This window comes from Phymastichus coffea, unplaced genomic scaffold (assembly GCF_024137745.1).
Source record: "Phymastichus coffea isolate CEN01 unplaced genomic scaffold, Cenicafe_Pcof_1.1 PCOF00025, whole genome shotgun sequence".
Classification (NCBI taxonomy): Eukaryota; Metazoa; Arthropoda; class Insecta; order Hymenoptera; family Eulophidae; genus Phymastichus; species Phymastichus coffea.
This window is the reverse complement of record NW_026706836.1, coordinates 10,072-22,692: the sequence shown is the minus strand read 5'-3', so window position 1 is coordinate 22,692 and position 12,621 is coordinate 10,072. Positions and strand designations below refer to the sequence as shown.

Here is a 12,621-nt window from a genome sequence, read left to right as displayed (position 1 = left end):
AATATTGTTACAACGGAAGAAACTTACGCGGGCGAACGCTGCTGCAGACAGCTACGCCTTGGGTTTCGAACCTAAATACTCGATCGACGTCGCCCAGAGTCACCGAGGGTGAGTGTTCTGTCGACCTGTCCTTATGGGTGGTGGGCGACGTATCGAGGCCCTCGGGTCGTACGGTGATCTTGAGTCGGCCCCCGTTGATCCTCGCTCGTAGTCTATCTCTCCGTGCACTGACAATATTCGTTTCGCACCGTTTTCGTTGGTCACCGCACAGAACCGATTCTCCTGTATTCAATTTTTCCACACCGAGAAAACAAAAGGACTTCGAGCGTGCCTTGTCCGCTTGCCGGTCTCACGTGTACTCTCTCGAGCCCGCCTATCGTAGCTATCTCTCTCTCTCTCTCTTTCTCGCTGCGCGGGTCTTTTGCGCATGGCGCGCTATTTCAAATCTCGCTCATCTACCTCTTAACGAGCCTGCTCGTTACACAGCGTAACAAGGAGAAAAAATGTTCAATTACCAAAGATCAATAAGTCTAAGTATAGAAACAGTAGCAATATCATAGCTATTAAGGTTTTTAACATGTTAGCTAATGAATTCAAAATTCTAGAAACTAATATTAAAAATATTAAAAAAACATTGAAGTTCTAGATCCGAAATAACTACTATTAATTTGTATAATATAGTGTATAATTAAAAATTATTTATATATATTTGTGCAATAGTTTGTAAGTAGTTTTTAAGTTTTTATTTTTAAGTTTTTATTATTTATTTTATTGTTAATTTTATTTTTTTCTACTTATAAGAAATCCAATCCCACAAACAAAAGTTTGCATACTTTTCTATGGGTGCGGCAGATATACTTATTTGTATAATTTTGCTGTATATCTTAATTGTATTTAAATAAATAAAATAAAATAAATTAGTTTAACGGATCCGTCACCGATTAAATTTTGAACTGATTTCATCTAGGCGATTAGTTGGAATAAACATTAGGTCACTCAAACCGAAGATAGATCGAGTGTCACAAGTTATATGACTTAAGGTGAGTTCAACTCGGTTGGAAAAAAGACATCGGAACGAAAGTATCAAAAATAAAGGCGAATACACGTATACTCATACGTGTTTATCGGAGCGGCGGTTAGCTCTACATCGTGTGAGTTTGTTCTTTAATAAACCCTTTTTGTGCAAGCTAATCCACCCCGTTACAATGTATAATTTCGGGGCAGCTGATATTCTGAAATAATTTCTGATTAATTTTCAAAGAATGCAACTAATTATGTAATAAGATAGTAAAAATTTTAATAATTTATACACATCGGAAGAGTCAACCATCAAAATAAAAACATAAACAACTCACATCGGTTTATTCAACGTTTTCATGAACTTGATATTCATCTGTCCATAGAAATGGTTTTTTATCAATAAAAATTAAAATAATTACTTTGAGAATAAATGATTATCATAAATTACTTTTAAATAATCATTGATATTTTAAAAACTTACAAAATTACAACTAATAGAACGAAGAAATATAAATTTTTCTTAGTTCATTTTTTTTTAATTTCGTAATTACAATTTGATCAGTAATCTTCTCAAGTCTGTATTTAGTGAAACGTTTTGATATGTTTAGAGTGAGATCATTGTTGATGTGTTATTATGACTAAAAGTTGTGACAGGGCCCTGGCCGTAATGGCCAGCCCTGACTGGTACGCTCTCTCTCTCTCTCTCTCTCTCTCTCTCTCTCTGTCTCTCTCTCTCTCTCTCTCTCTCTCTCTCTCTCTGTCTCTCTCTCTCTCTCTCTCTCTCTCTGTCTCTCTCTCTCTCTCTCTCTCTCTCGCAGCTCGCTCCTTCGCTGTTGCCCGATGCTCGCACTGCTTTATTTCAGGGCCAATACCTGTGCCGGGCATCGTCATTGGGAGCCAATTAGGAGCAAGAGCCTTTGCGGTAAGAAGAGAGAGAGATTGATGCGTCGTATAAGCATGCCGTCAACCTGCCTGCAATACTAGCAGCCGTTACTGCCAGCAGCCTTTATCAGGTCAGATCGTCTCTCTCTCTTTCTCTCTCTCTTTATTCGCGAGTGCGCGACGCGTCGGCGCGGTGCTCGCGATCATCTGGGAGTACAGCGAAAATGGCGAGAACAGCCAGACCCTCCTTCGAGTTCCTCTTAATTCATTCTACCGTGCCCCTGTTCATTTTTCCGCACGAGCGAAGGCACGCGGCCGTAGAGGACGACGCGTAAATCCGCGTCGCCTCTCTTTATGATTGTGAAACATGTTGACTAATAAATATGGTTAAAGGTTATTGAGAGTGATCATTGTGTGCGCCCGTCATTCCCTTCCTCTCGATTTAGCACCCAACACGCCAACCTCGTGACGAGGCCCATCGTCACCGATACAGTAGAGCAAAAGAACCTCCCATATCTTTTCCTACAAAATAATTAGTGATACGGCACGGACCCATTGCGTCGCTCGTGAGAGTTATCAAAACGATAATTCTCCAAACGCGTTAATTCTACAATAGCTGCTTTGGTAAAGCCTAGTATTTCAGAATTTTTTGTGCACATTTAGCTGTGTAGTTTAACTAATAATAATTTTAGGGATAAAAGTTTTTTATAAAATTTGTTTCTTAACGAATTATCTATAAAAAAAATCGGTAAAAACAACACTTCGAAATTATTATTTTACTTGTGATTTAAACATAAAATAATTTTTTAAATTTCGTGCTTGTTCTTCATTTTTCTCAATTCACAAATCAACTAATGTATTCAAAGTAAAATTTTTTCTAGGTTTTGTAGATAATTCATTAAGAAACAACTTTTATTTCAAACTATTCCTTTTAAAATTATTATTTATTAAACTATAGAGCTGAATAGCTAAAAATTTTAATAATGAAACGAGTTTTATTCTAGTCTACAATCCGCATGAAAATGCACGTGGAAACAATTTAACAATATATTCATAGACTTCGTCATTAAAATAAATAAAACTAGGTAATATTGACATACCTATAATGAGGCATAGTTCCAAAGGTTAATATTTTATTCACACTATCAAGAGCAGCGATTTCCGGATTAGGATTACTACTATGATCGGTATAATTTTTTGCTAATGGTTTTTTTGAATATGGCTCCAATTTTTGAATAGTATTTTTCTTCCTGAAAAATAAGAAAAACGTTAGTTGGTGAATATCAACATTGATGTATGACTAAAAAACAAGGTTCCAAAATATGGTTAAATGGTCTTTTATTTTTTCTACTTATATAATTTTTTTTAAATATCTTGTTTATATATATATATATGTATAAGTATACGTGTATGTTTGTGTGTGTATGTCTGTATGTTTGTGTTGTAACGGAGTGAATGCTCCATTTTTATTCCGATAATTTGTTCGACGCGCAATCGTATCGTGATGCGCGCAGTGATATCGAAATATTCAAATTCATTAATCGGAGAGCAGGAGGGGACAGGAGTCAGTCAACCAACTTACTACTAGCTAGAAATGACAATAGAGAAATTATAATTTGAATCACATGCGAGTTAGTTTATTTACTTATACTCTACAATATACTTGGCCCGCGTATTTCTGTTTACAAAGCGCGCACGACAATAACATGCAGCGCCGGAGCGTTTGCAGCTCTTTGTTCGCAGAGTTAACACATACACGCCGCCGATTCTTACAGAGTAAGAGGGATTAGTAATTAGTTCCGCGCAGTCATATATAAAAAGTCGTGATACTAAGCCGGCCAGCTTACCTTATTATCGGTCACACTATTAGAAGGGGGGGAGAATCAAGTTCGTATGTCTGCCTCCGGGATGTCAGTCTTTTTGAATGAGGTGGCTCGCACTCTCGGTTTCGCCCTCGATAGCGAAACCTTTCACCCACACACTCACACACATTCGTAACAGCGACGACAAAAGTACAGCTTTCGGTTGATGTCTGGAGAATTTAGCTTGCTCGCTTCAGCACTCACAAAACTCGGAAAAACTCCGATTGTTATTAACTGCAGCTGGATGCTCGGATTGCTAGTCCTCGTCTGGTTCTTTCATATTCGCGCGCGTTCCGTCGCGTCTCATACCGAGTTCCTTTTTTCTATTTTCCCCAACCAGTAGGTGCTGCCCTCACAGGTAGCCGCGTGTTTGAGACGGTAGCGCTAACAAGACGTTTACCGTCACAGTGTGTATAAAGGTATACTAAAAGTAATTGTGAAAACTTTCCACGATTTTGTTTTCCCAGAAAATTGTTTCTAGAAATTGTAGCATTTGGTCCAAAAAAATAATCGATGATCTTAACTTAAACCCCAAAGTCATTTTTGAAGGTCTTTTCAAGATTAACTTCTTTTTTAATGGAAATCGCTATTTGTTATTACGGAAATGAAAAGAACGTGAACTTTCTTTTTTACATATGTACTGGATCTCCATTACTTTGCTTTATGAGCCGCCTCCCTCTCTTCGTATATTAAGGAATAGTGAGAGTCCCACCTTCGCTCTTTTCCATAATGACTGAACTGATACTATATTTTTGTAAAAGATAGAGCTATATTAAAAGGTTGTGCAATTCCCACTTTTGCTCTATACCTGGGATCTTTTTTCTCTTTCGTTTTTCATTATCTATTCACAAAAAGCGTTAATCATAATCTTATGAAATAGTTTTTTAAACTCATTCGTAGCTTGTTTTCTTTTCTCAATATTAAATCCGCGTAAGGCCTTAGTCTAGCTTTTTGATTAAATTTATATACGAGGATGGTCCGATAAGTACTTAGCCTCACCGCCCGATGGCGCCACTCTAGCAAAAGAAATATTCTATCACGTAGTACAACCCTCTCGATGGTTATTGTCAAGATTTCAGCCGGATCGGAGTTGTAGTTTATTTTTGCGAGCGTGTAAAAGCAAGTGTATCCGTTGATTTTTGAAAAATGGAAAAAGAGCAGTATCGGTCGGTGATTCGATTCTTGTTTTTGGAAGGGAAATCGCGCAGCGAAATCAAAAAGCGCTTGGATGCTGTGTACGGTGACTCTTCTCCTTCGATGGCGACCGTCAAAAATTGGTTTAACGAGTTTCAACGTGGTCGTACGTCGATTTTTGAAGAGTCACGTCCAGGTGCTCCGAAAACGGCTACCACGGAGGATTACGTAACAAAAATTCACGATCTCGTATTGGCAGATCGACGATTGAAGGTGCGCGAGATAGCTAAGATCGTAGGCATCTCAAAAGACCGCGTGGGTCATGTGCTGCATGAAATTTTGGGCATGAGAAAGCTGTCGGCGCGATGGGTGCCGCGTTTGCGCACTCCGGACAAGAAGCGCAACCGTGAGACAACTTCAGAGCAATGTCTGACGCTGTTTAAGCGCAATCCGAAGGAGTTTCTGCGTTGTTTCGTGACAGTCGACGAAACATGGATCCACTGGTATACACTAGAGACCAAGGAACAGTCGAAACAGTGGACTTTACCCGGTGAAAGTGCTCCGAAGAAGGCGAAGACTGCCCCATCGGCCGCCCTGGCGATTCCAATGACCGATGAGAATTGCTCGAGTATGACCCAATGGGTCTGATTTCTTAGTAGCGGAACAAGCAGCAGCAGAGAGACTTGCTAATAATTGCTACTCTTGTGAGGGCAGAGGATATAGGAGCTCCCAATATCCGAGTCGAAGTAATCGCGTAAGCGATAGGCCACTGCCCACGTGTTATCGGTGCAAGCAGGTTGGTCATTTTGCGACCGCGTGCCCCGGTCACGGCCGTGAGTTGTCAAGTATGCGGCACCGTGGGTTTCTTTTATTAGTATTACCCAATGTGTATCGGTAAAATAGCGACTTAAGAAAACTTGCAGGCGGGGGCCGACTCGACGACTTCTGCTTAAGCTTTTTGAGGCGAACTTGGTATGCGTTAAAATTTCACTACGAATTGTTGACACAGAAATTGCATACGATGCTAATCCAGGCAAGCGCGAAGCGGAGGTCTGAACGCAGCCGAGCTTCGTTCATGTCCCCAGTCGAGTCGATGATCGAGAATAAGTTCAATGATAGACGAGTGCACATAAAGAAAGACGCGAGTAGGGTGCCTCGGTACCTCGGGCGTCGGTGATACCGACTCTCTCGTTCGCTGTTCCATCCGTAAAGGCAAAACCAACACCATTACTAACAATTGCCCTACATATACAATAAAGAAAGAGAAGAAACCAATATAACATACATCAATACATAACGCAACTCTACATCTCACTCTAGACGACACGATAATCTCTGGATCCGGCCCACGACTCGCGGCGGAACGTATCTTTTTAAATCTTTTACCTGCGCCATCGGAACCTGTCGTTTGTCCTTTACCTTCAACTCATACACGACGTCCGAAATCTTTTTGACAATCCTATACGGACCTCCAAACTCAGGCTCCAGGCTGGCGTTTCGGCCCACCGCTGCACTCGACAACGGATAAAGCTTGCGCCAAACCAGATTTCCCTCACTAAACGCAGCATACGAGCGCTTTTTATCGTACATACTCTTCTGTCGCTCTTGAGCGCTCTCGATATACTTCCTCATTAAATCTCGCAATGCGTTTAACCGCTGCAAGCGATCTTGCCAAATTTCGGGACTCACTCTGACCACGGGTACTTTTCTCTTTACCTCACGCCTTAGGCTTCTCGCGGGCCGCGGATTACGTCCGAAGTTCAGAAATTCTGGAGAAACCTTCGTAGAGGACTAAGTCGCGGTATTTATCACGTGCCTAAATTCATGAATGTATCTATCCCAATCTCTGTGATCGTTATCGACAAAAATAGCGATCATAGTCTTCAGGACTCAGTTCACTCGCTCTACCGGATCATTCTGTTGGTGATAGGTAGGTCAGAACACGTGCTCCATGCTATATCGCTTAAGGTATCCTGAAATACTTTACTCTGGTACGCTTTCGCGTTATCGCTAACGAAGTAATCCGGTGTTTCCCATCGCAGTAATATTAATTCTTCAAACGCGCGTGCAAGCGACTTTCTGTCCGCCGAACTCAACGGTTTAAGCTCTACCCACTTCGTAAACAAGTCTTGAAAGACTACGATATACCGGTAACGATTCTTACTCCTCGGTAACTCCACCACCTCGGTCGCAACCACCGCCCAAGGACGTTCAATCAAGCGCCTTCCCATTAACCCTTGGGGCGCTCGTTGCTCGACCTTGTACCGCTGACATTCTTAGCACTGGTCGACAAAGGTCTTCACGTCATACCAGACGCCTCGCCAGTAGTACTCGCGAGCCACGCGATCATAAGTCTTTTCCTGCCCGAAATACCCCGAGGACGGTGCACAATGCGCATCTCACAACACCCTTTTCCTATACTCCAACGGAACTACGAGTCACCATCACTCTTTGCGATTGGTAACTTAGTCGAGCAGATGGTTTGTCATGTACCTGTACAGTAAATTGTCCTCTACTTTCCAATCTCTTCTTCTCAGGCCGTTCGAGAACCTCTTGGCGTCTTTGCAGGTACCAAGTATCCTCGATAGCCGAGAACTCGCAAACCTCCGCCGCATCCTCGAACTCCGCGCGAGAGTGCATCTGGGTTATGGTGCAAAGCACCTTTCCTGTGCACGATCTCGCAATCGAGCTGTTAGAACTCTAGCACTCATCGCTCGAGTCGCCCCGCGAGGTCTCGCTTACTCAACAAGCTAGTCAATGTGCTGTGGTCCGTTAGCACCACGAAATGAAACCCCTCGATACGGCCTAAACTTCTTAATCGCAAAGCGAACCGCTAAAAACTCGATCTCGCTAACTGTATACCGACGCTCATGTGGTTTTAGCATGCGACTCGTATAATAAATCGGGTGTTCACCATCCTCAAATATCTGCACTAAGCACGCCTCTACCGCGTACGAAGAACCATCGCAGTGCAGATAAAACGATCGTTCAAAATCTGGCCGTGCAAGCACAGGAGTCTCCGTGAGAGCTCGTTTTAACCGCTTTGAACGCGTCTTGCTGCTCTTCGCCCCATACCCACGGTTGATTCTTCTTGATCAATTTCGTGGTGGGACTTTGGTATCGCTCTCGTTCTCGATGAATCGCATATACCACCCGACCATACCTAAAAATCGACGCAATTGTTCTATGTTCCTTGGCGCCTGGTAATCCGGGATCGGCTGAATCCTTTCCGGGTCGGGGCGTAGGCCCTCGTAGTCTAATCGGTAGCCGAGATATATAACTTCGGTGCAAAAGAAGTCCGACTTTTCCAAGATTATCTCCAGGCCTACCTCCACTAACCTACGCAACACTCGACCTAACCAAGCCATGTGATCCTCGAAACTCGTACTCACTACTAATAGATCATCCATATACCAGAATACATTCGGCGAGTACTCCGGGTCAAACAACGAGTCCATAAATCTCATAAACGTTGCTGGGGCATTCACTAGACCGAACGGCATTATCTCGAATTCCCATAGTCCTGATCCCGGTACCGCGAATGCATTATACTGCTTGCTATTCTCCTCTAACGGGATCTGCCAAAATGCTGATCGCAAGTTAATTTTCGAGAGGAAAACCGCGCCGCGCAGCCGGTCTAAAATCGAATCGAGATTAAGCATCGGATATGCATCGATTTTAGTTACTTTATTCACCGGACGAAAGTCCAGGCAAAATCGATACATTCCGTCTGCCTTCTTGACCATCACCGGCACGCCACTCCACTGACTATTCGAAGGTCTTATAATTCCTGCACGCCACATCCGCATCGTTTCCTCTTGCGCAAAACTCAAGATTGGAGGCGACATTCGCCTCATAGGCGTCTTGATTGACCGCGACACCGCGCGTGGCCGGCCACGACTCCTCGCGGACTCGACCAGGCTTGCTATTCACCCGTTTCCTGTTCCTTCGCTGTCCACCATTCCGGTCATCGCGATTTCCCGCGATTCCTCATGGAGAATACTTTCGGGCGGCCCTGGGACGAAGCCCAACGCGAAGTCTCCAGGAGCCAACGGCCGATTCAACTCAGGTCTCTCGCGCGCGATCATATACTGCAGCATGCCATCCTGCAGGTCCTCGTACGTGCCATTTACGCTTAACTGGCTTCTCTGTAGCAGAGCCATAAACTCAGCCGGTGGAGTTGCGGTGATGCGCCGCTTCAGCGCTCGCACGCCTCGATCCTTCAAGATCTCGCGCATCACGGGATCAATCGGTCGTGGGGGTGGCATCACCGTTCTATGACACCTCTCGGCGCAAATTATCTGTCCCTGACGCGAGTCACCGGCAAGATCCGTGACCTACAACTGCAATAACGCGACCAAAACCTTTGGTACAGATACGCTGACTCTACACAACAAAGCGCTTTCTACAATTACTCAGGTGCGGTTTTACGTACCTTTTGTCGGGCTATGTAAAACTCTATTCGAGAAGGTTACGGATTAACGCAATTTTTTTCTTGCACTAGGTACACTCGGCGGATTTACGCCAAATGTTTACCCTGCCTCCTACAGTTCCCTCTTTTTCGCAACAAACACTACACAAGAAAGTCAAATTTCATAACATGCACATTCGCCGGGCTCTCGGGCAAAGACGTGTCGACTGTTCAGCGATAATCCGCTTAGCAACAATACTACTCGACTCGGCTTTGTGCCTCACAACAAAAACAATCAACGACAATTGGTGACCTTCGGAATACTAGTCCGAAAGCAGACCCGTCCAGGCCCAAGCGCAGCGACGACAGTAAGCGGTGATGTTTGCTATCAAAGTAAAATGAAAGACAACATTCGTTCACATTCAAACACGGTATTTCGACGGCCCGCGCAGCTCTTAGCTTGTCTCGCTTCGAAGACGCAGTCGGCCTGCGTGAATGTAAACAGACCGCTCGGGTTACTAACCGGCACTATTCGACCTTCGTGTGACTTCGACGCGCGCTTTCTACCCAGCCTTTGTCCTCTTAAATTCCTCGATTTTACAATTTACAAGTGCGTTGCCATCCGCACTCCGTTCCTCTTATCCCATAAATTGCCAATTTTTTCAGCTTTCCCCATAAGGAATGCCATGTTATACTGATGATTAAAAATCTAATGCGTTATGGGGAACGGTAATTCCCATGAGCAATGCAAAGACCAGTGCCCAAGTGTCGCATCACAAATTATTTTTAAAGGAGAAGGTAAGGGAGGCTCTTTCGCTCCGTTGAACGATGACGATGGGCCTCCTCATTAAATTAGCGTTTTGGGCTTCGGCTTCAGAGGAAAGGAATGTAAGGCGCACACAGTAATCACTCGCGATAACGGTTAACAATATTTATTTTCGACTTTCAACAATAAAGAGCGACGACCCGAGTTCACGCGTCGCTAGCCTGCGCTCGTGCGGACAATCGCACGAGAGCACGTTACAATGATTTGAGAAAGTACAAAGGAGGGAGTTGTTACAACTGTGGAATTCGCCGTGTTCACGGAAGATCGCGATTACTTCGCTAACGCGTCGCGAACTTGCGAATGTAGAGAGAAAGATATAGAGAGAGAGAGAGAGACGACGTGACCTGGTGAGGCTGCTGGCAGGAATCGCCTCTGCAGCAACTGTTGCTGGTAATTGCTGGCAGAAACTGTTGCTGGCAGAACTGCTCCAGGAACTGCAGGCAAGAAACACTGCTGGACTGCTGTCAGGAACTGCAGGCAAGAAACACTGCTGGACTGCTGTCAGGCTTGGATGTGGCTTCCACAATGCAAGCGTCGTTGGAAGTCCTCTTTCCTTGCTGCTATCTGCTTATCGTCCTCTGTTTCTTTGTCTGATTTGTTCTCTTTCATGTGCGCATGCTCGGTCGTCAAACGATCCGTCTAACTCTGAATCTCGGCTCGAATCTCCCCCCTAATCGTTCGTGCGTCGACTCGAGCAACGCCGGCGGCTTTGCTCTCGCGAGTGGATTGCCGCGGGTCACTCGCGCTCGCTTACTCTCTACTCGCGACGCGTCATTCTGTCTCTCTTCTTCTTGCCGCAGCTGCTCTCGCCCCCAAATGGCTCCAAATGACGATGCCCGGCTCAGGTATTGGTCCTTAAAAAAAAGCCGTGCGAGCATCGGTATCGATTCGTAATTTCAAATGCTCGCCAGGATAACAGCGAAGGAGCGAGGCTGCGAGAGAGAGAGAGAGCGAGTCAGACAGGGCCAGCTATTCTAGCCAGGGTCCCGTCACAACAATATAAGTTAGTAGGGGCAATAGTATCATGAGCCACATATCATACGAGAATTAATTCCTTTCGTTCCGAGCAATCGGTATCCTAATCACCCTCTATGTTAAAGACCCGTGGGCTGCTTTATCGGCTGATGATTTATCAACCTGCTTACTTGACATCGCTTATTTTCCGACTGTTGCGTATACTGACAAGTAGGCCCCGTTTCCCCGGACGGTAGTTACCAACTATTGAGTATGGACGAGCATAGGCCTCATGCCCCATGCCCCATGTTTTTAGAATAAGGATGTGATTGAACAATGAACGAGCAACTTAATATACATTATAATTATAATATACAATATAATAATAATAATTTGTATCTTTATATTTATATAGTGAATAAAATTCAAAATATGTAGATGTTTCAAAGTTTTTTATATCTTTAAGATTTTGGTATGGATTTGATGTTGGTTGAATAATTTTCAGTGTATGATTTCCACTGAGAAAATTGATTTTTTTTACCATTTCCGTTTGGACGTTCACTATTATCAGAAAGACGTCTGTACGGTACACATCTGAATGATTACAAACAAAAAATGTGCTGTTTTATATTGAGTAGCTGATGCTTCTGATTGAGTAGAAAATATAGGTGGGGCTAATTAATTATTTCTCGACTTATTGATGTCAGAGTAAACTTCTATAAATTTCATATCAAGGTCTTCTCGGTGAATATTAATTAATCTATTCAATTCTTCTTGACCAGTTATTAATTTTAATATAGTATCACATACATATATACGTATACAGTATCGTATAAGTTCTACTCAAAGAATATCCCGAACGGTTTTTCAGTTTACAGCGTCAGTAGATGAATTACCCTGCCCACATTACGGATTCGTTTATTTTCTAAGTCATACTGATTCTTCTTTGAGATTTTATATCTCATACCAAGTGGACCACGGTTGCTCTCAGATTCACCCAGTTTACGTCCGAACACGTTAATGCTCCTAATTAAAGTAAATAAAATGAAGATAGTAAACTATATTTAGAAGTGAATTTTATTTATTTTTGATAAAATAATTATTACACGTTATATTGATGGATATAGTTATATGAGGTCTGTTCAAAAAGTATCGATAATTTTGAATTTCCGCGGGCTACGTAAATTTGATTTTTTATTGTTTTGTAGCGTTATGTTGGTACACATATCCCTTACTTATGCTGACAAGGTCGGTCATTTTGAAAGTTTAGTTAAATTTTGACAGTTGTTTAGCTTGGATATGTTTTCGCGCGTCTTCGATTTTTGCCTATTCTAAAAAATGGATCAAAAAATCTGTATCAAATTTTGTGTGAAAAACAAAATAAAGTGCGCGGACTGATACCGAATGTTGACTGAGGTATATGTTGCATTGGATGTTTATCGGTGGTACAAAATGTTCTCAGAGTGCCGAGAAGATGTGAATGACGAAAAACGTGCCGGACGCCCGAACACGTCAACAACAGACGAAAACAT

General features: G+C 43.1%; 1 protein-coding gene across 1 annotated transcript in view; it reads right to left on the bottom strand.

The window, feature by feature from the left end:
* Nucleotides 1-9,166, bottom strand: part of LOC131675548 (uncharacterized) — a 388,279-nt gene extending 379,113 nt beyond the window's left edge. Inside the window, exons 1-3 of the mRNA XM_058954564.1 lie at nucleotides 8,902-9,166; nucleotides 8,049-8,688; nucleotides 3,003-3,152 (exon numbers count right to left, since the gene is read on the bottom strand). Coding sequence (XP_058810547.1) covers nucleotides 3,003-3,152; nucleotides 8,049-8,688; nucleotides 8,902-9,166 — 1,055 coding nt within the window. The remainder of the gene's footprint in view (nucleotides 1-3,002; nucleotides 3,153-8,048; nucleotides 8,689-8,901) is intronic.
* Between the last annotated feature and the right edge of the window lie 3,455 nt (nucleotides 9,167-12,621).